The 27,463-nt window shown below is 39.2% G+C and overlaps 1 protein-coding gene across 1 annotated transcript in view; it reads left to right on the top strand.

Annotated features, from left to right (window-relative positions):
• Positions 1 to 4,751: 4,751 nt before the first annotated feature.
• Positions 4,752 to 27,463, top strand: part of Impg1 (interphotoreceptor matrix proteoglycan 1) — a 113,402-nt gene continuing 90,690 nt past the window's right edge. Inside the window, exons 1-6 of the mRNA XM_021172849.2 lie at positions 4,752 to 4,977; positions 10,175 to 10,341; positions 10,606 to 10,634; positions 15,433 to 15,497; positions 21,718 to 21,821; positions 24,898 to 25,050. Of these exons, the coding sequence (XP_021028508.2) occupies positions 4,848 to 4,977; positions 10,175 to 10,341; positions 10,606 to 10,634; positions 15,433 to 15,497; positions 21,718 to 21,821; positions 24,898 to 25,050 (648 nt within the window). The 5' untranslated portion in view covers positions 4,752 to 4,847. The remainder of the gene's footprint in view (positions 4,978 to 10,174; positions 10,342 to 10,605; positions 10,635 to 15,432; positions 15,498 to 21,717; positions 21,822 to 24,897; positions 25,051 to 27,463) is intronic.

The raw sequence follows: 27,463 nt of genomic DNA, 5'->3' as shown, positions 1-27,463 counted from the left end.
TGTTTCTCCGTGTTCAAGTGCAGGGGGGTAAAATAGAGGCCTGAGACATGGACATGGACAGATAGAAAATCATTGTCTTCTGAGATCTTGACCCCTTCTCTTCTGACATAGCAAGTTAATAATAGATAAACCAAATGCTATGATAAGGAGAAGATGATACAATCCCTCTAATTCTTTGGAGGAGAGTCAGTGGGAAGTGACAGTTTTAATAGTGAGAAAGGTTGCCGTGACATTTGCCCAAGTTAGAGAAGGCACTAAGGCATCTACGCCATGCATCGTTGATAATCCGCCCGCATGCTGACAAGTGTAAATGCTTAGTCACAGCATAATTCATTCAAGGGAATAACTAGGTGCTTCCTTAACTTCTACATCCTTTCATTACATCATTGGTTCCAATATATTTTGACATTCAGGTCACAGAACAGGACTGGCATTGTGTAGGGGTATTGGAAAACGGATGTGGGTGAACAGAGGACACTGTAAGTTGTAGATGCCTGCGTTCTCCACATGAGCATCCAGAAAACATCGTTTAACATGCATGCTTTTCACAAATAGCAACAAAGAAAGTGTTGAGAAACCTGACTAATTTGATGATACATATTCAGGTGCATTGAACATGGCATCTATTTAACTGCCTCTGCTCTCTGGAAGTTCAATTATGTAATTGAGAGTCTACTAATTTAGGAAGATGACCTGGATAAAATGGACTACAGACAACTCTAGAATTTTCATAAATACTGAAGCCCCTGACTCCTGTTAGTGGCATTCTTTCTAAAAACTTCCCATTGGTGGTTTAGGCCTGAAATGCCAGCCACTTTGTCCCTATACAGTTATATTCTTCAAATGGAGACTGTGTTCTGTATAAATTCCAGTAAATTTTATCTCAGCTCCCATTAGTTTATTCATTAAGACACTGAGGCTTTTCCCCAAGGAAAACATAATGGATTTGCTAAGTGCAAATGGCTGCTGTTTTCATTGCAAAGTGGCTGCAAAGAAAGGCCCGCTCCACTATTCCTGTGTCTGCTGCTGTCAGTGTAAGTGTAAAGCAAGCCTTTGTAGAAGCCTAGAAGAGTGAGATGCTAAAAACATGCCTCTAAAAGAAAGTTTGGTAAGGAGTGGTGCACAGGCCTTCATATCAGCTAGTACACATCCTTGTGCAATTCATCTGGATAGGAAAAACAATACTTCTCACAATCACTATGCACTATGAAATGCCTTTGAACATACATAATCAAGGATGAAGCTATTCTACAGGCTATCATGGGCTCCATGGATACTAATGAACCTTGAGACCACATGGCATCCACTTTAATTCTGCCTAGAAAAAGATTCCCTTAGTTGTAGGGTTTCCTTTACATTAGCGAGTAGACATTCTTCTGCAACTCAAACCAAATTTTAAAAAAGAAACAAAAGATTCAAAGTCCCTACAATAAGGTAACGTTTAAAGTCACTACATCCATTGATTATCTTTTTATATATTTGCAGTCTTCAAAGTATGCTATAGTCACATTGGTTTGGAGAATCCAACTAACGATTAATCTGGTTAACAGGCAGAGTGACTGGAGAAAAGAAAAGCCCTCTGCAACTAGTGCATCCCAGTCTTTATAAAATAGGCTCCCTTTCTTAGTCTTCAGGTAACAATTGATTCTCATTAAACTTTTATCTATGTTTCCAAATATGTAAAACTAAAAATATCAAAGTCATGAATGTGTACCCAAATAATCTTTATAAGCTCAGTATCTACATTATCTCTCATGAGACAATGACAACCGTAATTCTACTGACCTCGTGACCTCACCAGAGAGCAACTTCATCATCTCTTAGGCTGTCCTTTTGGGGTTTTTGGTTTGGTTTGGTTTGGTTTGGATTGGTTTGGGTTTTTGTTTGTTTGTTTTTGTTTTGTTTTGTTTTACTTCACTCAAATATGTAACATTTCCGTTTCTCATTCTTATATCCTTCCTTTTGTTGTTTATTTTAAGCAACTCAAAATCCTTAGAAAGGGAATGAACAGGTTTTTGTCAATGTTGACTGCCCCACAAATATCCCTAGGTTGGAGTCCAAACTCCCTAGTATCAGCCCTCTTGCACATTGATTGGGGAGGAAACACAGATGAAGCATTGTGAACTAAACATTAACTATAATACTAATACAAGAAGAGCACTTTGGCTCTTTTTAAGCAAAAGAGAGATCAGATCAGTTGGGGTATCCAATGATCATGGGATCTAAGAAACCGGAGGAAGATGGAGAATGCTTAGCTTTGCATGAGCATGGATTGATGCCCTTCCACTTCACCATGCTACCAGTTTGACTCAGGCTGACTCCACTGCCACGGAAATACTGAGCCAATCCAGGTAGTCCCAGGCTCCTCCCCTATGATTCCTTAGCAACAATCAATAGCACATCCCTCAACAACTAGTCTTGATCTAGAAAGACAGCCTACCTCAGACTCCATTAAGAGGAAAGCTAACGTTCAGCACAAAGGGGAGAATACTATTCCGGTTGCTGCTAGTAACCATCAGAGAGACTGCTGGGATCTGGCTTGTGGGGGAGTTCACAAGGTGAGTGCACTACTCAGAGTCCCAGCCAGAGCTCCATTTTAATCAGGAGCAGCTTCCCCTGGGTGTACTGTTAACCTCCTGCTTGTGGACACCAGTTCTACATGATTATCCTCACTCCAGATGGCAGCGCACTTATAGATCCTGAAACAGTGGAAGTTGGAATCCCCTGGGGATTTTCAGGGATCGCAGATACTATGTGCTTCTCAGGCATACCGATTCTAGTGTGTGGTTGCATGAGCCAATCAATGTTCACATGCCTTCCTTCCCCGAGAGTCTTTCCTAAAAACTGCTGTCAGAGAGCCCCTCTGTGAGACTCCTCGGAGTTCATGGGGTTCATCCCAGTTATGAAGGAAGTACTTAAACTCTGTGACATTTGAACTGTTCTTCACTGTTTGGCTTGACCTTCTGCTGGTTTGTCTCCTCTGTAACCTGTTTTAAAAGATGTCAGCTATGAGTGTTCCCTTAATACAACCAGTTGTCTCTGTAAGTCTCATCAGGAGCCTCAGAGAGTGAGCAGCTCACGTGAGAGTGGCTAACTTTCCATAAATCCTTCCTTTCTTGTTCTTTTTTATAATGGAGGTACAATTTTTTAAAGATATCTTCATTTTTATTTTATGTGTTTGAGCATTTTGTGTGAACATATATAGGTGCACCATGTAAGCCTGTTGCCACTGAAGGTCAAAAGAGGGCATTGGGTAGTGTAGAACTGGAGTTAGAGGCAGTTGCGAGCAACCATGTGTGTGCTAGAACCTGAGTCTTCTCTAAGAACAACAAATGCTCCTGACTGCTGAGCCATGAGAAACAAGTTTTTTTTTTTTTAAAAAAAAGTAAGATATGCTCCACTAATTGTACATTTTAATAAATTTTCTCAAGTGTGCACTCTTGGCTCCCCACCCCCAAATACTCATATATGACTCTACCAGTCAATCCTTTATTCTTGCCTCTGACCCAGGTATCCAGTGGTCTTGGCCACTGTTTAAATTGAGAGAGTTCCTCGGGACTGGAAAGAGTACACTGTGTTCTTCTGGTGTGTCTGAATTATTTTGGCTGGTGATTTATGGTTTTTAGTAGTTTCTTCATCTTAATAATGACCTGTTTTCCATGTTATGAGTGCATCAAAATTTGCCTCTTTCATTAACAGTTGAGGAGCACATGAAATAAGCCCAATGTTACTGATTTTTTTTTAAAATGGGCATTCCTCTGGAAATCTTCATGTGAATACTTTCCCACATGAAGTGGCATCCTGTGTACCCACCAGCAGCAAATGCCACACTTCCTTCTTCCTCGTTGGTAGTGTGAGTGAAAAGCAGGAGGCAAAGCAATGTGGGACAGAAGACACTGCTACTTGTGTGCCTCAGAATCCTCTTGAATGATAAACTGAGAAAAATGACATGAATTTTTCTAAACTTCTAGAAAGTTTCTAAAATTTCATAACATCTACACTGAAAAGGTTTTATGAAAATAAGACGGGAAAAAAGACAAGTGCAAATTACTAAAAAAAAGAAAAGAGATGAATGTGGAGAGAGCAAAGATGCATGCACAGCTGCTGCCCCCACAATGACAGGCTTCTGCACTTGTATCCTCTCAGCCACTCCCCTCCCTGCCCTTCCCTCAGGCCCCCCTCTACTGCTGCTCACAGAATGCCAGGCTTCCTCCTGTGCAAACACCATCCAAGTCCACTGATGCCCCCAGCACACTCTCAGCCAGATTATTCCCTTCTGAACCCTGAAGTCCCGAAATCCTAGAGCTGCCAAGTAAAGGCGGGAAGGTTTTGCCCCTGTGGTTTGCTCTGTGGTTTTTAGAAGCACTCTGCTTCCTCACTGGGACTACACCTCTGGGTACCACAGTGCTTTATCATCCCCCACGTTGATTATAGTATCTCTTGACAGGATGAATGATGAGTGGGGAGGGATTTTCAAAGATATATGTGGGAAGTGGTCTTGATATTTGGCAGTTCCTAAGGTGAGGTAATTTGGATATATATATAACAATGTTCTACCAGTTCATTATTTTCTTCTCTTGTTTCTGAAACTGCTTTGTCATTTTTCGGGATTACAGTTGTCAACTGTACCAAAATAGAAATGTTGTAAACTAGAGGGCTTGTTTATTTCACTATCCACATAAGGCACATGTGCACTTGAGTATATATTTATATATATTCACCATGAAATCAATTTTTCTCTTACAGATACCTCTATTAAAATATACAGTTCTGAAATTAAAAACATAGACAAAACCCCAAGAATCGAAACAATTGAAAGTGCTTCAACAGTGCACAAAGTGTCAACCATGAAACGAATATTCGATTTGCCAAAGCTTCGAACCAAAAGATCAGCACTTTTCCCAGCTGCTAACATCTGTCCACAGGAATCCTTGAGACAGATTTTAGCAAGTCTTCAAGAATATTATAGACTGAGAGGTAAGGATAGCAATGGGAGCTGAGCCCTTTGTTCTCTTTATCCTCTCTAACCTACACACCCACAGATGATCTTCAGCCCTAAACATTACATTCATGGTCTCTCACTCCCCCATGGGTGCTATAGATATCAGTCCTCTGATCCAATGGCATCACGGCCACAAACACACAGAACAGTGTCGTTCCTGAGCTCTTGTGATTTATAGTAATTTGTTGGGGGCTGGAGAGATGGCTCAGCAGTTAAGAGCACTGACTGCTCTTCTGAAGATCCTGAGTTCAAATCCCAGCAACCACATGGTGGCTCACAACCACCCATAGTAAGATCTGACCCCCTGGAGGTGTCTGAAGACAGCTACAGTATACTTACAATAATTAAATATATAATCTTTAAAAAAATAATTTTTTGTGCTACATGGAACCATTAGGGTCCAGCAAAACAATCAAAAAAATGTTTGATATACAGGTTTTACTTGATTTGTTTATTCCAAAGTCTACTATTGAATTTTAACATTGTTAGGATAGTAGCCACATTAGGAAACTTAACAAGCTGATTTATGACTTAGGATTTTTTTTTCAAAAGCAACATTACAACCTAGCAACATTACAATACAAATAAATAATTGTATCTATTGCTGATTCAAAAAAAATAAAATTCTGGAAGTTTGGAAACCTAGGGGCAAGTTGAAGTACAGAGGAGACACAGATTACAAATGGATTCCAGAGTATGCAGGGTGCTACCTACTATACCTTTGGGCTGAGGCACATCAAAATTTTTACCAAATGTCTTACATTCTTGGAAATCATTAAGGAATTAAATCAACCACAGCTGCCAGCAGATGTCCTGCTCATTTTGTTTACTTAGCATAGACTAAGAGTCCACATGACTTTAAAAGAAAATTCCTTTAAAAGAAAAGAAACTGTATGTGTCCCTGATCTTCTGTCCTCTAAATAGTTCCAGAGGATGACAAGCATCTTGTCTCTCTGGGCTAAGCTCATCTTGCATGTGAAAGTGGAGAGGACTGGGGTTTCCCACCTTTATGACACCAGATGTTGTTAGTGTCCATGCCAAAATATGTATCCTCCCGCTCTGTTGAAAGTTGGTTTACAGGAGCAACTGGTTCAGTGCCAGCCTGTGATGAGGTGTGCCTTGTTACAGCTGAGAACACATCTGTGATCCTGACATCCAGAGATCCTCTTTGATACCTATATCTATCCGTAGGGGGCGCAGGGGTTAGAATCATCTTAAGAGTTCTCATTGGGTTTTTAGATGTCTAATTGTATGTGAAAGGAAAGATCTCTGTACTTCCTTACAAAAGTCTTAGTCGTAGGTAAATGGAAATTATACTGTATTGCACTCAAAAGGAAAACCCTAATCGTAGAAATGAAGTACTCTGTATAAACACTCTGAGGCCCTAGCACATTCTCCACAGAAGTTTTTCAGTAAAATACTCGTTGAGGGATATGAAAAGCAAGGATCCCATTCATCAGAAATGGAAGGAAAAGACAGAGATGTGTGAATTATTTATTCTGAGTGTGCCTACACATTGATCAGATAACAATGCCAGCAAGTTCTATAAAGTTTGATAATGAACAGAAGTGTGCTTGTGAGTGCATGTATGCACACTCACACAAACACACACATACATTACTGCTTACTTTTTTAATGTAAAATCTTATTCTTTACAACACTGACATATATAATTCACCAGAGGTATTTGGAATATGCTATCACACGACCAAATTTTGAGTCCTGAATTTTACTTCAAAGTTCTTTATTGTTGATCAGACTTGCCTCATTCATTCATGTTTCCCTGAACAGAACAAAACACTGTTTTTCTCCCCTCAGCAAATGACAGTCCATTATCTTTATGGTTACTTTTGGGTGATGTGAAATTTTACTATTCATCAGTGTGTGTTTCTTAAGTCTAAAATATTGGTTCTCAAAGAAACAAGAAATAAGAGCTAGCCACAAAGCTGGGCTCCTTTGATGGACTGACCCACTTACTGGTCTCATCACTGCCTTTACAAAATGATCTGCTGACATCCTCCAACAGACTCAGGGGAAAAAGCTCCCCATTAGGACATCAAATAGAAATAGCGAACTATTTCTTCTTCCCTCAACCCCCAAGCTTAAAGCACCACAAATGAAATGTGTGAAGCCTTGTGTGGAATCATAACAATGCTGTCCCGGAGCACAAATGTAAGCACTGTGAGCTGGTTTCTCACAGTCTCCAGTGGAGCTTCCTCAAAGATACCCAGACTCCAGTACCCCACCATGCTGTAGCCCAAGGCTCTCCTTCTCTTTGCTCTTTCTCAGTCCAAATATCAAGCCACCTTTTAGGTTTTTGAGATAGCTCAGCAGGAAAAAGGACTTGTCACTAACCCTGAGGATATGATTTGAGTTCCCCAAACCCACAAGGTAGGAGAGAATGGATCTAACTGCCACCAATTGTCCTCTGACTTCCACACATGTGCGCACACACACACACACACACACACTTCTCAGAAAGAATGGTTCTTGTTTTGATGGGTTGCTTTTCTTGTCACTGTGATAAAAATACCTGATGACTTAAGGGAAGAAAGGGTGATTGACTCTGGAAGATACCATTCATTGCCGAAGGGAAGACATTGCAGCAGGAGCAGGGGGTGCCTGATCCTATTGCTCTTCCATTCAGGAAGCAGAGAGAACAGCACACTCTGCTCCCCTTCTCCTTTCCCACATTTAGGGAAAGTCTTCTACCTCGGTCAAGTTGAGAAACCCTCACAGACATGCCTACAGGTAGGCTCCCATGGTGAAAACCTGTCAAGGTGATCATCATGATTAAGCATCAGGAGCTACATCTGTAATACGAAGCTCCATATACAATGCAATGCCCCTGGCAGATAAATCGTTAAGCAACCTCCCTGTGCTTCAAAGGTAAATTATTTTCTTCTCAGTGTCTTTATCTAAGGCAAGTATAGATGTCTATGGAGGAAAGTCCAACAAGGGTAGAAGGAGGAAAATTCAGCCTCAGTTTCCCTGAGGGCACTACCTGCAGAGGTCTGTCTTGATATGTCCTCAGGCTCCAAGCAGTGAGAAAACTGAACACATGTGTACTCACACACACATACAGAGAGAGAGAGAGAGAGAGAGAGAGAGAGAGAGAGAGAGAGAGGGAGAGAGAGAGAATACATATACACAGAAAAACATATGTTTGCATAGGTATAATGCACACATACATACATACATGTAATGCACACATTTCTAATGTCACACACATGTCTACGAAGCCTACAAATTTGAATTTAGGCTTAACTGAGGATAGCTAATAAGATTAACTCTGAATAAAATTAGTCCAAGCATGAAGATGGACTGAAATAAAATGAAAACTCTCTGTGTCCTAAAGCAACGCACCCAGGGTTTTACCTCCCAGGTAACAAGAAGGGAATATTGAATCATATCCTCCCTGATGTTTATGGATATTTTCCATGAAAGATACTAACACTAAGCCTCAAAGGCAGTGACCGTTTCTTTTATGTATTGTTGTATCTCTGGCAGTTGGGTAGGGATTGAACTAAACTAGAAGGTACATTCATGGGGAAAGGCAAAGGTGAAAATCATATTCCCAAAGACAGAAGGAGCATGTAGGCTAGGAGGACAGCAAGGGCAGGGGGCATGCAAATGCTGGATGCACAACTATTAGAGTTTGGACAAGTCTGCAAATTTCCAAGTGTGCTTCCTGAGCGCTGGGCCATGTGCTCCATGCTGCTGCTGTCAGGATGGGCACTGTCATCTTTGCAGGCAGCTGAGAGGTCACACTGAAAAGCACATTTTCTATATGGGGCTCTGCACTGCTTGCCTGTGTTTTCATTCAAGGTGAGAGACTAGACTTTTGAGCAGTAGGACAGTTATCCCCATTACCTCTGTGAATTACTGTGGAAAGATTGGTTGCCCTGACGATTCTGGCCAGATGCTGCTGGCAAATGAGGTGGCCTTTTATTGATCTGAAATCCTTTTCGCCTCCAAAACAGAAAGCACAAAGAAAAGAAACCATGATGTGGGTGAGAAGGTGGGACACAGGACGCAGGAGTAAGATTCCAAACTGGTTTTCCCTCATCTTGTGCCTCCCACGACCAGTTTTCATTAGAAAGTCAGAGGGTGTTCATCTCTCCCCCAAAAGTTCTAACTCCTTCTCAGACTGTAGGAATAAAACATACATAAATAAATAACACACAAACATTATTGATTATGGAATCTTCTAACATATCTTATTAACCCCCAATACTAACTTTTTAACCTGTGTACTGCTACAGCACATCTTTCCATTGGCATCTCCAGTTTTCCATCATGAGCTTAAATAATTAATAGGAATGTTGCTTTCTGTTGGCTGTAAATATTGGTACTTAAGATAAAACAAGACTCAGGTCATTCTTGTGGTTCAGAGTGAGTCTCCTGTGCCCCATGACTATTGAGCCATCAAATTCTTTTAACAAACAGATTAACAAGCTGTCCTTCAGGGAAGGCGTTGCTGGAGATGTGAGTCAGTAGTTAAGCACCTCTCTGATGGTGACCATCAATGGCCATCACTGCAGGGAGGGATGAAAACTAGAAACAGTGACACAGAGTTTTCATAATAAAACAAAATCTGAGCTATGGAGTGGAGTCAAGGAGTCGAGTCCGTGAATCATGGCCAATGACCTCAGTTCAAGAAAACATCACATCTCCTTCTCTACCACACATACCCATATTTCCTTTGCATGTCCCTCTGAGTCTCATTTCTATGTAATTTAAGTTTATGCTTTGGCAAGGTATCTCACCCCTGCCCCATTACAGGTTTCCACATGACTATAAGGGCCATCCATCCATACCTCATGCCCCATTATCTTTCTCTTAGCACATAGTAGGTGCTGGAACATTTTAGATGATTAAATGTCCATAGGTTGAGAGGGGAGAAATGTTCATACCTCAATTATGCAATCAAGATAAAATAGCTCCCCCCACACAGATATGCCCACAAGTCAACCCAGTGTAGACAGACAATCCCTTCTTGATGCTCTCTGATTCTGCATTGTGTCCATTGACAGTTAACACAGGCTAGCACATTTGTAAATTAGTATGTGAACATAAGCTGGAAAACACTTTCTGTATTGTGACACTGTGTGCTTTAGGGAACGGGGATTTCCATTCTGCATGGCTAACTTTAACTGTTTTGTGTTACAGTATGTCAAGAAGTAGTGTGGGAAGCATATCGTATCTTTCTGGACCGAATTCCTGACACAGAGGAATATCAAGACTGGGTCAGCCTCTGCCAGAAAGAAACCTTCTGCCTCTTTGACATTGGAAAAAACTTCAGCAACTCCCAGGAGCACCTAGATCTTCTTCAGCAGGTAAATCTATTCAATATCCTAGGAGCAGCAGGGCCCCAGCCCCTGCCCCTTTGAAATGGTTACTAAGGCATAAGAGTTACTTGACAAAATACTTAGAGATAGCTGATAAGACAGACAGGTATCTTATTCCTGCAAAATAATATTGCACGGGCAGGTTGATGTGTAGTTGAAGGCAGAAAGAATGAAAATAGACTTTAGCTCCTCAGTTGACATTATCTCTGGGTAAAATTACTTTTTCTCTTCTTCTTCTTTTCTTTTTTCCAGAGAATAAAACAGAGAAGCTTCCCTGGGAGGTAAGTACCCAAAATAGAATTCTGGATACTCTTGACTTTCAAAAGATCATATAATGGAGTGCAAGTAAGCTATTGTACCTTGACGATTTGTCAGCCACCAAGATCTGTTTAGATTATTCTGATAGACAATGTGTATGCATATATTGCCCTGAAGATAAACAAGTGCAGAGACTGAAAGTGGATAGACCTGACAGACAGAGATCGATGTGTGTAAGAAAATGGAATTGCTCACTTTGTGATACGTATCTAATGTGTATTTTCACTTAAAGGATCTAGAGCAATTAAAAGTTTAATTTTTAGGACTTGAGGCAAACTATTAGTTACATCAGGAAAATCCTTACCACGGTAAGAGTGTAACCTGAATTTTGAGTTCTCATTTGGTATTCTGTAAAGCGTTATTATTTCTCAAACTAAATTACCGAAGCACTGAGCTACATCCTCAACAAGAACTGAATATCAAATAAGAAAATTGAGTTACAGGGAGAGTGCGGGAGAGAGAAAGAGGGCATTAGCTAAAATGATTAAAGAAGAGAGATGCTGTTACCAAACTCAGAACTCACAAAGCACACTCAGTTGATGACATGTTAAAATCACACACACGTAGACGTATGAGATCCAGGAAATACTTCAAAATCTCTTTCACATTGGTTGCTTTGTTTCCAATCTCTGCCAACAACCTGTTCCATAGCTCTGTAAGCTTATCTGTAGGGGAAAAAATCTGAAATCTGATATCCCCCAGTAGGATGTCCTGCCCTTCACCTTTTTTTCTTCCTTAAGATTCCTACTTCTGGATTAGTAAATCTAGAATATTCCTTTTATATGTTAGTCCTATTTGATGTCAATCAAAATATTCCCCTATTGTCCCCCATTGCCTTTAGAATATCTGACTTGCTCTCTCTCTCTCTCTAACCCAAGTCTGTGTATAGGAAGCTGCATGTTAAGGACTACATTCATGGCATCTCTTGGCCTCTGGCCTTTGGGTAGAACCAGCCAAGGAAGAGAGTAGAATAAGGTCATTGAATCCCTCTCTCATTCTCTCTCTCTCTCTCTCTCTCTCTCTCTCTCTCTCTCTCTCTCTCTCTCTCTCTCTCTCTCTCTCTCTCTTACACACACACACACACCATCACCTCTGTCCAGCAGCTCCTTTCACAATTTAATATTCTGGTTTCTGTGCACACCACTGTTAGAAACAACATGGTAGTATATTTTTATCTCCCTATTTTTTTCCACAACTTAATAAATAATCACTGTGTTAGCTCTTGCTTAAATTACCTTCCTGTTGGTGTTGCTTGTTTCTTCCCAGGCCCTTTAGTGAAGCAGGGGGAAAACTAAATCATGCCCCTTGTCCACTGAGCTCTCCAGTTTGCCTCACATTACCTATGATCCCACTGCTGCCACATTCTCATGGCATGCCCTGCTCACCCTGGGCTCTGACCTAACGGTTTCCTCTCTTTCATGAAAGAACTTACCTCCTCCGCACAATCTATTCAAATTCTCTTCTCTTCCAAGATCCATGACTTACCTTTATACTGCTGTGACAGAGCACCATGAACAAGACAATTTATTGAAAAATATATCTAAATGGGCTTACAGTTTCAGAGGATAAGTCCGTGACCATCATGTAGAAGGCAGGCATAGCACTAGAACAGCAGCTGGGAGTTCACTTACAGCTTGAGGCAACAACCACAAAACAGAGAGAGGGAAAGGGACAATGAAAAGGAGATGAAAGGGGAGAGGGGAGGGGGCGGGGAAGTGGAGGGGAGGGGAAGGAAGGGAGAGAAAGAGAAAGTGAACTAACTGGCAATGACCTGAGTCTTTGAATCCTCAAAGCCCACTCCTAGGAACACACTTCCTCCAATAAGGACACGCCTCCTGATCCTTCCCAAACAGCTCTATCAACTGCAGACCAAGCATTCAAATACGTGAGCCTATGAGGGCCATGTTCATTCAAACCACCACACTCCAGGTAGACTCCCAACTCCCCACAGTATCTTCACAGCCCATCTAAGGCTGAAACCTTTCTTGAACCTTCTGCTCTGCTTAGCACCACCTTCTTGCTGAACATTTTCTTCCCTCTCCTACTTTCCTGTGAAAGTACAAAGTCCTTGGCAGAAGGACTCATGTGATAGTCTACACATTTTCTACAAGAGAGCAGGGCTGTCTCCCATTTTCTTAATCACATATGAGTGCTGAGCTACTCTCACTCACTTCAACAAGGTATTGTCCGGAGGGAGTGCATGACCCAGGAAAGGCTTTGACCTACACTACTGCCTTTGTTCACAAGAATATTGTATATAGAATTCACAGAAATATTCTCAGCCAGTTTAAATATTGGACAGACTCCTACTTTCAAAAAAGCCTTAGATGCTAAGAAGAGGTCACACACATGAAATGATGTCCACAAAACATTTTAATTCTTGATAGAGAAACATGAAAAATTATGAAAGGTTCACCTCTCCCAGACAGAGAAAGAAATTCTGTTCCTGCCTGAGCCCATAGCATTATGAAAGTGGAGTAAGAGATTCGCACTCACAGTAGCTTCAGACACGTAGTCAGGTGAAGGGAAAATTTCTCTTCCACATAAAACCATTCCAAGAAGAAAAGAAAAATATCTCTCTCCTCACTAGTCCATAATTCTGCCAATTTCAAATGGCTTTTAACTAAAAGCCAGCACAAGAACCAGGTATCCCAGATTTCCATCCACAGCTTCTGTCGGGTAGTACAAATTGCCAGCTTAGAGGAAGGATCACACTCAATAGCAAAGGATAAGGACACCATCCAAGAGAGCAGCACACACTGGGATGCTACTCTGTAACTCAGCAGTGACCATGGTTACCATCACATCAGCAATGTGGACTGAGGAGAGTCCAGGGGTTCTGAGACCTCAGCATAAAAACAAAGTCTGTAAAATTAAAAGGAAAGAAAATTTGTCCAAATCATAAATGCCACAGTGTTTGACATTTAAATACCATCTCCATAAAAGCTATTTGTTAAGCATATATCATAATACCAGAAAAATAGTAAGAACGGCTGATTTCAAATTCCAGTAGAATTTAAGTTTATATTGTCCTGTATCTGCCAATATGCTCATCCACTGCTAAAACTGACACCTATCTTCCTGTTTACACCAATTTTATTAGCATATATTAATCATATGTAATAGTTTAATTTTCATATACATACATATATACATATATGTGTGTGTATAATATGTGTATATGTATAAAATATACGTTGACTATTACCATGTCACACCTGCTCTCCCTCCCTCTGGTCCTCCCAAATATACAACAAACATCCATTGTTTTGTTTTTATATGTGGGAAGTGTGTGTGTGTGTGTGTGTGTGTGTGTGTGTGTGTGTGTGTGTGTGATATAAATGTATGTTCATGTTTGTGTGATTGTGCTCACCTGTGCTATCTATGTGGAGGTTAGAGGTCAATGTCATCTTCACAGTCACTCTCTACTTTTCTTACTTTTGAAACATAGTCTCTTACTAAAAACTGAGCTCTCTGTTTCAATTATGCTGGCTGGCTACTGAACCTGCTAGATCCACCTGTCTCCAATTCCCAGTGCTGGGATTACAGACCCATATCTCTGTGCCCACATCCTATATGAATTTCGGGGAATCCAATTTCAGATCTTCATGCTTTCACACTAAGTACTTTGCCCACTTACCCATCTCCCAGGCTCAAACATCCATCTTTATTGGTCAGAGTTTATGACAGCAGATATGGCAATATTTTAAACATTACTCTTCCTGGCATTTTAGGAAGTGTTGGCATAACAGAGATGCACAGGTGGTAGTGTTGGCTCTGTCCAGTCTAGATGGCTCTGTAGGAACCAAACACCAGACATTGCTTTCCATCTTCTTTCATGAAGTACACACACACACACACACACACACACACACACACACACACACAAATTATATATCATACTAGAAAAGACACTATCAATTGGGACCTAACAGATTAGAGAAGAAATGTTTCAGTGAGACCCAAAGGCTAACAGCACCACGATTCCTTTCCACTATTGCCTATTAGTAATGGGCTCATGCTGTATAGGCAGACAATTCTGCCACTGAGACCTTGGGTTTGACCCTAGAATATCTCCCACATTGCCATCCATGGATCTGAAGTCTGACCCCCAACTTCCTGGCTGGTTATCACTGTGCACCACTGTTGTGGAAAGAATACAGATATAAACCTGTACCATCCAAACCCCAATTCCCTCCCATTCCTTTAACTGCAACAGTTCTTTATTGGATAAGCACATGCAAAGGAGTCTGAGATTTGGAGAGAATATCCCAGTGATCAATTATATCACCTATTACTTTCCATACCAAGAACACTGTATGTGCAATGGGACAGTAAAACATTGGAACATGAGTGAATTTCAATTCTGCCTATTGTAGAAATGCCCTGCCCCCGAGATCACACAAAGCCAAGATGCTGAGGGGAGTCAGACATAACCATTCAAAGAGGTTGTTTGAAATTTTCTTCAATTATTTAATATACAAATACAAATATTATGTGCAATATATAAATTTCAAGTATTTAATATACAAATATACAAATATAAATATTGTATACAATGTACAAATCTTCAACTATTCAATATACAAATATATATTTAAAAAATAACTTAATTAATAAAGAATAGATAAATCTAGATTACAGTATGCTTGTCCCCTAATACTTAGTCTATATATATAGTATAGGCAAACTCAAATGTAGGCCCCCTACCATCACGTTCCTCTGAATAAACCCCTTCTTTCTCTTCTTTTGTGCTAACAGGAAAGATGAGACAGCCTCCATGGAGACACTGGGAGCACCTACTGAAGCCCCTGTGGTACCCACAGGTAAGTTTGGATCTCTTTTCATCTCCTTCAAACTATCATGGAAAAGGTACGCACAGCACTCCTTAACAAAAGCTGGTAAAAATTATAACGCACCTTCTCATTTCTAGAACTTTGGATTCTATTGCTGAATGTCCATACACATAACAAACACGGTTTGATCAGTATATTTAAACATAAATACCTTTCAAATCGCTAATTTCTCAATAATTTCTGGGGCTAGTAATATAGCACAGTTGAGAGTGTTTGCCTAGCTTGACTCCCTGAGTTCAATCCCTGTACCACAGAGAGAATAATGCTAAAGTTCTATTTTCATGGATTTTGCCAAGTATTTTCCAGAAATTTTATTTTAATTTAAATAATAAATCATCTATCAAATTGGTAAGCTCCTATCTCGGTGCACATTTGGCAATGCTGAGTATAAACCCCCTTAAGTATAAAAACCCCTAAGGTTTTTTTTTAACCTTTTTATTGCATGAGTGTGTATGGCGTATATGTCTGAGTGCAGGCTGGCACACGTGGTGATCAGAGGCTGACTCTGTGGCATGGGTTCTCTCCTCTACCTTCACATGGTTACACTCAGGTAATCAGGTTTGTAAACCAAGCATCTTTAGTTGCTAAGTCACTTGCCAGCCCTAAATATACATTTTTAATGTTTACTCAAAAAGAGAGATAATGTTATGTTTACTAGACACTTAAAATTTGCTTTTTGTGTATTTTAGTATGGCATTCTTAGCATGTTCCCTTATAATTTAATAATGCTTTAGTGAGTACGACCGATGATACATGCCTATAATCCCATTACTCGCGAGACTGAGGATGAAAAGATCATGAGTTTGAAGCCAACCTGGGCTATATAGTGAGTTCAAGATTAGACTGAATTACATGGCAATACAGTGTGTTAAGTACAAAATACATGTCATAGGGAGTATTTTGCCAGGCTGTACGTACATGCACCACATGTGTACAGTACTGGCAAGAGGCTAGAAGAAGGTGTCCAGTCACCTGGGACTGTAGATACAACTGTGAGCCACCATGTGGGGACTGGGAACCAAACTCGGGTCCTCTACAAGAGCATCAAATGCTCTTAACCACTAAGCTAGCTCTCTTGTCCCATTCTACATATACTTTCAAGTATATAAAACTGTTAAACTTCTGGGAAATGGGCTTTTTAAGTAATGTTAGTAATATTTTTAAGAAAGCACATTTTTGGAGTTGGAAGGATGGAAGTCACTAGAGTGCTCTCCTGGATAGCTAAATCTGCAGGTCCGACCCACAGCATCACTGGATATGGTACTCTGTGCCTATAAGCCTAGCACTTGGGAAAGGGAGGCAGGAGGGTCAGAGCTTCATATCATCTTGAGCAACATTAGCAAGTTTGAAGCCATAATGAGTTTGATATATGAGACCTGTAATTTAAAAAAAAAGAGGGGAAAGATGTTCCTTTAAATCTATGCATTAAAATTTAGAGGCTTTTAGACAATGAAAGTAGAGTTTGTATATCTATTTACTGGTATTAGAGAAATCTGCTGTGACTTCATTTTTATATTTCTTCTAAGTTAAAATAGTTTACCATTTCTAGACTTACTTCTAGATATTAATGCAACAAGACTGGTTCGAGTTCAATTACAAAAAGTGAAAAACATCCTTTAACAAAAAGTTGAATAGTTGTTAATTCCCCGTATAAATGGGTGAAGTTTGATCTGTGATTCTTAATATCAAGACTTATTTATAAAAGTATTTTTTACAGAAAGCATTTGTTAAAAAAAATTCTGGCAGCTTTTTTAATATAGTACAATACAAGTATAAGTTGTTTTTCTGTTTTAAAAATGGAAGGTAGTATGTCTTATCTGTCAAGAACCTTCATAATAAAATTAAAGATACTAGAATAAAAACTAAATAGAAACTCTCTTACTGCCTTGGGGTGGCTCAGGGCTTGTAGAAGAACTCCAGCACTATTCAGACTACTTCGGCAACCACATGGGCTTGACTGGGACTTCGGTCTTCACCCCGTCCTCACTGACAGCCACTTCGCTAATATAGAAAAACTGAGGACAATCAAAGGGGCAATTTTTGATAGTGGGTTTTGATAGTGGGACTATTCATTTCTTTTGGTTGCTTCTGTAGATAGTAACCTACCCTCAGATTATTGCTGGTGTTTGTACCCAGTGCCTCAAGGATAATGGCTGTTTATCTATTGAACTACACAACTCAACTCTGCTATAACTAATGCCAATTGAACATTCCAAGGACCTCAAAACTGTACACTATCGATGATCAGAAAGTTCAGTCAATAACCTAAAGACAGATCCACATGCATGTACCACTGCAGAACCATATGAAACATAAAATTAAAATTAGCAAAGGCACTGCAACTTCTCCAAAAAATTACCAAATCCAGCGTAATGTATTCTATTAAGAGTAAGTGAAATGAAACTCAAAGAATTAAAAAAAAAAATAGTTACTAGAACGAGGAATTCACTAAAGAAATAGAAAGGCTAAAAATAATTAAATTGAAACTATAAACATAGGAATTTCAATAGGTCAAGTAAAATTTCAATGGAAAGACACACTGATCAGTTGATAAAGTTGGAGACAAAATATCAAGGCTTGAAGGCATAATTATGAATTATAACATTCAGACAATGACAGATATTGTAATGAAAGAGTACAAATAAAACATATGAGAACTATGAGACACCACTAAAAGATTAAATTTATAAATCCTGAACATAGAAGAAAAAGAAGTAGAAAGAGCATGTACATGCATGCATGAGTACATGTGAGTGAGTGTGTGTGTATGTGTGTGTGTGCACGTGCGCGCACGCATGCTGTGTAAAAGCACAGGAAATATAGCCAATTAGATTACAGGAGATGATTTCCCAAAACTACAGAAAGAAATGACCATCCAGATACAGAATGCATTAAAATGACAAAGAGACAAGACCAGAAAAGAGCCTCCTTATGTCAACTATAGAGTTAAAATATTAATTATGCAGAGAGTGCGGAGAGGGAGGGAGGGAGGGAGGAAGCAAGCTTCAAGAGAGGAATAACAAGTTACACAGAAAAGCTCACTGAGGAAAGTGACAGAAACATTAAAAGCAAGAAGGGCATGGAGTGATGTGTCCCAAGCTCGGAAAGACAATAGCTGCCCATTCAGGTTACCATATCTAACAAAACTGTCTTTCATAAGTGAAAAGAAAACTAAAATATTCCATAATAAATACAAACTAAAGAAACTAAAGGTCACTGAGTGAAGCATTACTGGACTAATACACCCTGAGCTAAATAGATCTATGAAGCCATAGGAAAAAATAAACCACACTGTAATAGCAATAAGTGAAGAAGGACTAGAAGATTTCTTATATTACAAAACAGCAAAATAGCAAGAATTAATAATATTTTGTTAATAGCTTTATTTCTCAATCAAAAGACATATACTAACAGACTGGATTTAAAAGCAAGGTCTCTCTAGTTTCTGTAATAAACACAAAGACAAACACAGACTTAGGGTAGAAAGATGGGAAAAGGTATTCCAGGCAAATCAAACTAGAGAGCCAACAGATATAAATATATGAATGTCTAATGACATAGACATCAAACCAAAGGCAGTCAGAAGAAATAAAGGAAGCCACTTCATACTGATTGAGGATATTACCATCAAGAGGATATTACCATCCCAAACATATATTCATCAAGCATCCAATACCTAATTTTTATAAAACAAATATTACTGGATATTAATGTACAGATTTACCTCAACACAGTTGCAGTGTATGACTTCAATATCCACCCCTCACCAAGAAACAAGTTACAAAGACAAAAGACTCAAAAAAAAGCAACATTAGAATTAAAGAACATTATAGTTCAGAAGGACTTACAATCGTTTGAGGGAGTTTTATCCAAACAGTGCAGAATAGAAACATATCTAAGCAGCCCATGAAACTTTCTCTAAAACAGATCCCATCTGAGGACTGATGATTATGATTTATAGCATTCAGACAATGACATATTTCATAACAAGCATAATAAACTATGCTATCTGACAAAACGAACAAAATAAGAGATCAATAAAAACTATGTTTTTGTTCATTCAAAAAATATGTTCATTGTATACACATTTCTTTATTTCATTGCATTGGCTAACAAGAATGACCACTGAACTAACCAAAACATCCAACCAAATGGCATGTACTATTTTACCCAGAAGTATCACCTTATCCAATGCCCTGTCACATAGTAATCATATATATATAAGTAATAATAGTTTCATAGTTTACTATGTATTTAAGAAGAAAAAAATGGTTTTAATTTTCACAAAGAAATATAAATGTTTAAAGAAGTAGATGTAGTGACTCCAATTTAGACATTCCACAATGCACATGTTTGATATACCATGAACATGTATAATATTACATGTCCATTGAATTATGTTCCTCTCACAGTAAGAGAATTTGTTGCTCTTGTAGAGGATCTGGGTTTGATTCTCAGCACCTACATGGCAGCCCACAACCATCTCTAACTCCAGTCCTAGGGGATTCAATACACCCTTCTAACCTCTGCAGACACCAGTCACACACAAGGTGTATAGATGTACATACAGGCAAAACATCTATACACATAAAATAAAAAAGAGATGAATCTAAAATAATTAATATGTGAATATGCTTTAAGTCATTTCTCCAGCTAAGTCAAATGTTCCCATTAAAAACTGCAGTTCCACACTCAGTGCAATAGCATCATAGAACCTTGTAGAGCTAAGGAACACTTAAAAAGACTTGGAGTATGAAGAACAATATTTTTTATTTTCTAAGGCTTAAAACTAACCAATACATTCTATATTTTTGTCTATTTTTTCATTCATTTATTTATTTTATTGGGTGTACAGTGGAAAAGGGGAAATGGGTCAAAAGAGAGGGAGAGAAGAAGAGAGGGAGGGAAGGAGGGTGGAAGGACTATCTTTCCATGCTGGGGATGAGCCATGCCTTGGAAAGGAGAGCAGTCACTCCATTCAAATGGGCTGGTATGTAGTCTTGGTTCTTTATTGAAAAGACTTTGGTTCCGGCCTCCCATTTGATTCCCAAAGGGCTGTCTGGGAACCCTGTCTCATGACGGTCTAAACCCAGCTCACATTCCCTATTAGTGGGTGAACAATCCAAGCTTGATAAATTCTGCTTCACAATGATAGGAAGAGTCAACATCGAAGGATCAAAAAGCAAGGTCTCTATGAACGTTCTTGAACGCACTTGGCTGCCACAAGCCAGATATCTCTGTGGTAACTTTTCTGACAACTCCTGCTTAAAACCCAAAAGGATGTCTAATTAAAAAAAAAAAAAGCTATTTTTGACTAAGTATAAACTAACTGAATACAACACTATTTTCCTTGAACATTTCTAATAAAACTTAGGATAAAATAGCAATACACATAGATTAAAATGAGTTATCCCTTGAACCAGAAAGCCTCTTTCTTGGTATCAGTAACTGTCTCTAAATGTGTTCCAGGGATCTGAACCTGTTTTTGCTGATCTGTAGAGGAGTGTTTTAAAGAGTGTCATCATGAGGAGCTCCATGGTTAAGAACACTTTGCTCTAACATTGGTAGCCCATAACTCACTATAACTCCAGTGCCGGAGGATTCATCAGCTCTCTTCTGATGGCTGTGAGCAAAAGGCACACTGATCATGCACATAGCATATGCAGTCAAAATACTCATAATTAATAAATAAATAAATAAATCCAAAAATAGAAAAGTAAAGGAGCAATTGATAGTATCTTACTGTTTTTTCATCTCTTGGAGTCCTTGATGTAAATTTTAATAATTAAGATGTACCAATTATTAAAGCCATATGGACTTTAAAGACTTGAGTAATATTCTAAGATAATATTCAGAACAAATTCAATATAAATACTTGTCTTCACACCCTTTAAAGAGTCACAAAGAGAAACATTAATCAACTCTCGCTAGACAAATCACTTAACTGTACCACGTGTAGTATAACCTCAAGTTTTGGCCCCATGAGAAATAACTTAATGGGTATTGAAAGTGTGACTTAATAGTTTTTTTTTTCAAAAACATATTCATGGAATCTCTGAAAAAAATTGAGTTTAGAATGTACTAATCTAGGGTGACAGAAAAGACATATGGAATTATAGAATCTTGACATTGCTCTAATTTAAATTCTTCTCATCTTATTTTTTGCCTGAAATCCCTGTAATTTCTCCAGATGTTTCCAGGATGTCACTGGGGCCTTTCCCACTTCCTTCTGATGACACAGACCTCAAGGAGATTCTCAGTGTCACCCTCAAGGACATTCAAAAGCCCACAACAGTAAGATCTGAGTTGGCGGTTTTTTATGCAAATGTCTGGTCTTTTCTTTTTATGTTATCTTTTTCCTCATATCTATGTGTATGTGATGTGCACACATATGCATGTATGCATATTCACCCGCATGTGTCACAGGAGTGCAAGGATTACAGGCAGGCTGACATGTGCCCTTGGCTTTTTCTGGGATTCTGGAAACCAAGAGCCTCAGTCTTCATGCTTACACAGCAAGCCCTAGCAAACTGAGTCAGGTCTCGAGCCTTGATTTGTTTTCTTCAGTAAACTAAGGGAAAGGGTGGAAGGATCAGATACTCAATATTTTTAACACTCTATTTTCATCACTCAGATTATCTCAGTGTCTTTATCCTATTCACTATTCTTATATCATCCTAAGGAAGGACTGAGGAAATAAATAGGTTGAAAATTAGGAGAAGACAGGGAGAATTACAAAAAGCAAGCAGGAACCCTTCTCCCCTGTACCTTACAGATACACATGTGCAATAGGTGCTCTCAAAGCATTAAAATTAATCAATCAATCAATCACAATTTACTCACTCTATACCAAAACATAAGCCTTGTTGAAAGCTATATTAGTTTCTATAATGTCATACTAGTGTTAGTGTCTATCATGTGCAGCATAAGTATATCAACTATGTTTCAAAATTCTTCACATCAAGCCAGAGAAAAATAGAAATAGTGACCTAAGGCTAAGAGGCTGTGTATGTAAGAGGTCACCATGTAGACTGGTGCAGCTATAAGAGATATTTAGAATATCAAAATAGGAAGTGTTTATCCTCCCCACCCCACCACCCAAAAAACCAAAAAACTAAATCTAGGCAGTGCTGAAGCAGAGAAACATGGCCCTTGTTACTCATGAGAAGTATAGCTGGCAACCCAAAGAATGACAAGCCAGAATGTCCCATCCTTCCACTGTTGCTGCACACACACCTGCTCTCCCTGGAATCTACGGGAGGATGCTCATTTCCTCTGTCCCCATCCTTTCAACTTCCCTCCAAGGCACAGGGCAAGGAAATGGGGAAAAAATTCCAACTTACCAGCTCTGCTTGAGAAATCCTGACAAGCAACCTGCTGGCCACTCTATGTGCCCTTCAGACAAGATGGCAGCAGTACAGCTGAACTACTACTTCTGTGAACAAGAAAGAAAATTAATGTGGTTTTTGTGGGGGAAAAAAACCTGCCTCACCAATGGGGAAAGTGCTATCGGAAAAAAAGTATTTTGTAATTCAAAATATTTAACATAAAATTTGTAAGATGACTAGTCTTTCTTCTCCCTTTCTTCACATTGTCTGTGTCCTAGTCTTCAATATCCAATGTAGGTACCTCCCTCAGTGTAAATATCCCCACATTTTTCATCTGGCATCTGCCATATCCGTTGAAGAGCATCCTCTACCATCTGTAACTATGACCCATTCTTTTGCTCAGCAAATATTTTTTACTAATGTCCACTGATGTGCCAAGACTAGACATGAACAACAAATATCCAAAGATCAGCAAGATAGCTCCTGCACCAAGGAACATACATGCAGTTACACATGACAGAGTATCTTGAGTGCTATGATTAAAGATGGCAGGACAAATTACTGAGACAAAATGATAATTCAGGACAGATTGTAGGGGTACACTCCTTAGACTTGCATACTCAGTGAGTTTTATGCGTAAATACCCCTTTGGTTTTGCTCTTAGGGATTATGTACAGTAGAGAATTGTGTGGACCAACAAGACCTGCAGGTAGAGCGAGGACAACAGGCTAGTGTAGAAGCAGGTGCTGAACAAGAAGTTGAAATGCATATCAAGGGAGGCAGAGGCAGAGTTCTGTACTCCAAGTAAAGAAAAAATAGTTCAGACAAAATATAGAGTGAGTAAAATGTATGAGGGAGAGAGAGAGAGGAGAGAGAGAGAGAGAGAGAGAGAGAGAGAGAGAGAGAACTGTTGCTGGAAGTGGGAGCATGTTAAATAGACTCTCCAGGAGGAGAAAAGTAGACAATGTAGTGCCTGATTAATCTAGCAGTCATGGCCACAGAATAAAGCTAAAATTATTCAAGCAGACTGGAATAAGACCATAGAGAACATTAAAGGTACAGAAAAGGACTCCAGGTTTTAACTACAAGTAATAGGGAGTCTCTGGAGGTACTAGGTGAGAAGAATTTTAAAATCTGTCTTTTAGATGTGGACTATAAATAGAACAATTCCCACTCCACCCCCAGAGTCCAGAGGAGGAGAATGTGAGCACTGAACCAAAGGACACAGATTCCAGTCATATCTAAAGAATAGTCTTTAGTGAGCTGTTATTCAGAATGCTGATATTAATAAGTAAAACCACATCATATACTTCAAAGCTGCTAGGAGAATAGATTTTTAATGTTTCACACACACAAGAAGTTTTTGAATTTGAGGTCCAGGATATATTAATAAACCTAACACAATCTCTCCAGACTATAAACATATATCAAAACCCATTGTACCCTATAAGTGTAGACAATTATTATTTGTTATTTTAAATTATGTTGAAGCTGGATAATGAGGTGTCTGCTTGCAATTCCAGCACTTGAAGGGCAGAGGTTGAACCAAGAGTTCAAAGCCAGACTTAACTATATAGCAAGTTTGAAAATAGCTTGGGCAACTATGAGACTCTGCCTCAAATAAGTAAAGAAATGTAACTTGAGGACTGCCTCGAGTCCAAGGCCAAGAGTTCAAGGTCAGACTTAACTATATAGCAAGTTTCAGAATAGTTCAGGGGACAATGAGACTCTACCTCAAATAAAGAAGTAAATACAACCTGAGGAGTGCCTCAAGTCCAAGGCTACCCTGAGCTACAAAGTGAGACTCTGACTCAAGTAAGTAAAGAAATAACCAACCCAATGAAACTCCAGTACTTTGCCTTACTGTGTCTCTTACTACAATTTAGGGGCAACTCATAAGTCTCAGGACTTCTATTCCAAAACCACTCGGACCTTCACAGTGCAATTTGTGATACAATGGCAACATATAGTTTATAATATTGCTGATCGTGTAGTTTACATTAATAGTGCCCCTTTCATTGTTTTTGTTGTTTTTAACCCAGGAAAGTAAAACAGAACCTATTCACGTGTCTGAATTCTCATCAGAGGAGAAGGTGGAGTTCAGCATCTCTCTGCCAAACCACAGGTTCAAGGCAGAGCTCACCAACTCCAGGTCGCCATACTACCAGGAACTGGTGGGACAGTCCCAACTGCAGGTGAGTGGGCCAGCCTGCATACCCACATCTCAAGTCATGGCACCATCTGGGAGCCAGCAGAGTATTATGTGTCTTTTGGCTATTAGCTTAAACTTCTTGTGGTCAGGCCTCCATTGCTAACCACTAAAAAGAAAACTAATACTACATAAAGTTCCAAAATATTGGGGCAAATTATCCTTTCTAGCTTTTCTATTGATCAATGTTATTTATGCTTAAATTATCTTTAATTTTTAATAAATTTTAAGTTCTCTTAACTAAAAGCCACAAATATTCTACATATGTAAATTGCCATTACGGTAATGATTCATAAGTAAACACTTTTCCAAAAATCCATTAAGGTGTACATTAATGCATTCATCTTTTTGTATGTCAATTATATATCAGTAAAATTGATTAAATTTTTAGAAGATTGACATAAAATGACCATCTAGGCACCAACTAGAGAATCTCATTGATTGAAATATGAATTTTCAATTCATAATTCTATATCCCTACTAATATTTCTACTTCTACAACTTGAAAGGCATCTATATTTACCACTATACCACCAATGCTACCTTTGCAATTTGATACAGTTTAAATACATGACATTAAGTGGATATAATTTAAGTGAATATTCATCAATTAGTAGAGCACGAAGTAAGCCAGGGTATCTTTTCCATCTTTCAGCATTATCACACCTCTTTGTCTTTGGTTGAATTGAAATATTTTTTAACTCTCTGCAAGATAACTCCAACTATGTTGTTGAGTGTGGCCGGTGGATGCTGAGAGTAGCAGTTGAGAGTGGGAAAAGAGAGAGAAAGGATTATAGACATAACCAGGGTTTTGACAAAATGTTTACCAGGTATAGTGAGTCCATCACAGAGACACCAAGCTTATTGGTGGCCTCTAGAGTGGAGTAAAGAGATGATTCCCAGTCTTGCAAAAGCGACTTGCAAGTCCTGCCAAGAGCTCCAGGGACTCAGCTCTCCTGAACCATCACCACTGTTGGAGTATGCTTTTTGGTGACGCAGCTGCACTTGAGGTGCTTCTAGTCCTATAAATTACCCTTCACATATACTCCTGTATGTAACCCCAATTAAGAGGAAAAACAAAAAGCATTGGTTCACTAAGTTGGATTTGGTTAAAACCATTCCTTGGGTCTGCTGTGAGTTTCATACATGGAGTAAACAAATGTGCATGTGTTAAGTCATCAAGACCAAGAAGACAGCATGAGTGAACACCAAAAGTGAGGGGGAATTCCAAATAGCTTGCAATTCTGTCAATTAGAGTGAAAAAGAGAGAGATGGCAATGAGTGGATATGAGACAAAGCTAAAAAGGAAGGCCAGGTCTTATCATGGTGCCCAGATGTTCTAAAATCACCTTGTTTCAAGGATTTGCTAAAGAGTGTTTTAAATACCAAATGGAACAAGTAACAAACACTTCATTAGTTTATTCTGCTTTACAATCCATGTTTTAGTGCTTGTATATGGTTCATGAACACTGCAGAATCCTTCCCTTTCAAGCTAATATAAGGGATACTTTGTAATTGCTTGACTTTCAGATGATGATGAGATGGGTGGAAGGTCAGGAAGGCTTTGTGTCTACATTTCCTCCCTAGAAATTCGCAAACTGTGAGAAGCAAGGATCCTTTGCCACGTGGCTATAGGCTCTTCCCTAACTTGGTAATTCTATGAGTAAATAAAACATCATAATAGCAAACAGTATTAGGCTCCATCTAACTGTAACCCCAATCCTAACCTTAACCCTAACAATAATCTCAACTCACTGTTCATCACTGAAGGAAGCCAGGACAGGAACTCAAGCAGAGCAGGAATCTGGAGGCAGGAGCTGATGCAGAAGCCATAGAAGGATGCTGCATACTGTCTTGTTCCTTATGGCTTGCTCACCCTACTTTTATAGATCCCAGGACCAGCAGTGCACAAGGAGCTAAACTCTCTCCCATCAATTACTAATTAAGAAATGACCCACAAGTTTACCTACAGCTCAATCTTATGGAGGCATTTTCTCCACTGAGGCTCCTTCCTCTCTGAAGACTCTAGTTTGTATCAAGTTAACATAAAACTAGTCAGTAAAGTATCATTCCTTCATTAGTGAGGAAATTGAAGTGCAAGGGGAAAATTAACATCCCCAAATGACACAGCCATTACCCAGCAAAGAGATGGTCCCAACCCAGGTAGTCGAACCTTGCTCCTTTATCACTCACTACCCAATGCTTCCTATTTTTCCTAAGTTAATGTTTATGGAAAAGGGGTGATTGTATCACCAAATCGCCCTCTAGTTCCTGAAAAGCTAACTAAGCAAAGAAGTCTATGTCTTGTCCAACTTTGCTCCAAAGAGCATCAGCCTGCAGGCTTGCTCTTCAGTCTACCACTGCTTCAAGCCCAGTCCTCTGTGGCACCTGCCTGCTCG

Source organism: Mus caroli, unplaced genomic scaffold (genome assembly GCF_978045245.1).
Source record: "Mus caroli unplaced genomic scaffold, Mus_caroli_1 scaffold_11, whole genome shotgun sequence".
Classification (NCBI taxonomy): Eukaryota; Metazoa; Chordata; class Mammalia; order Rodentia; family Muridae; genus Mus; species Mus caroli.
Note: the sequence above shows the minus strand (reverse complement) of the source record. Positions and strands in the feature narration are given on the sequence as shown.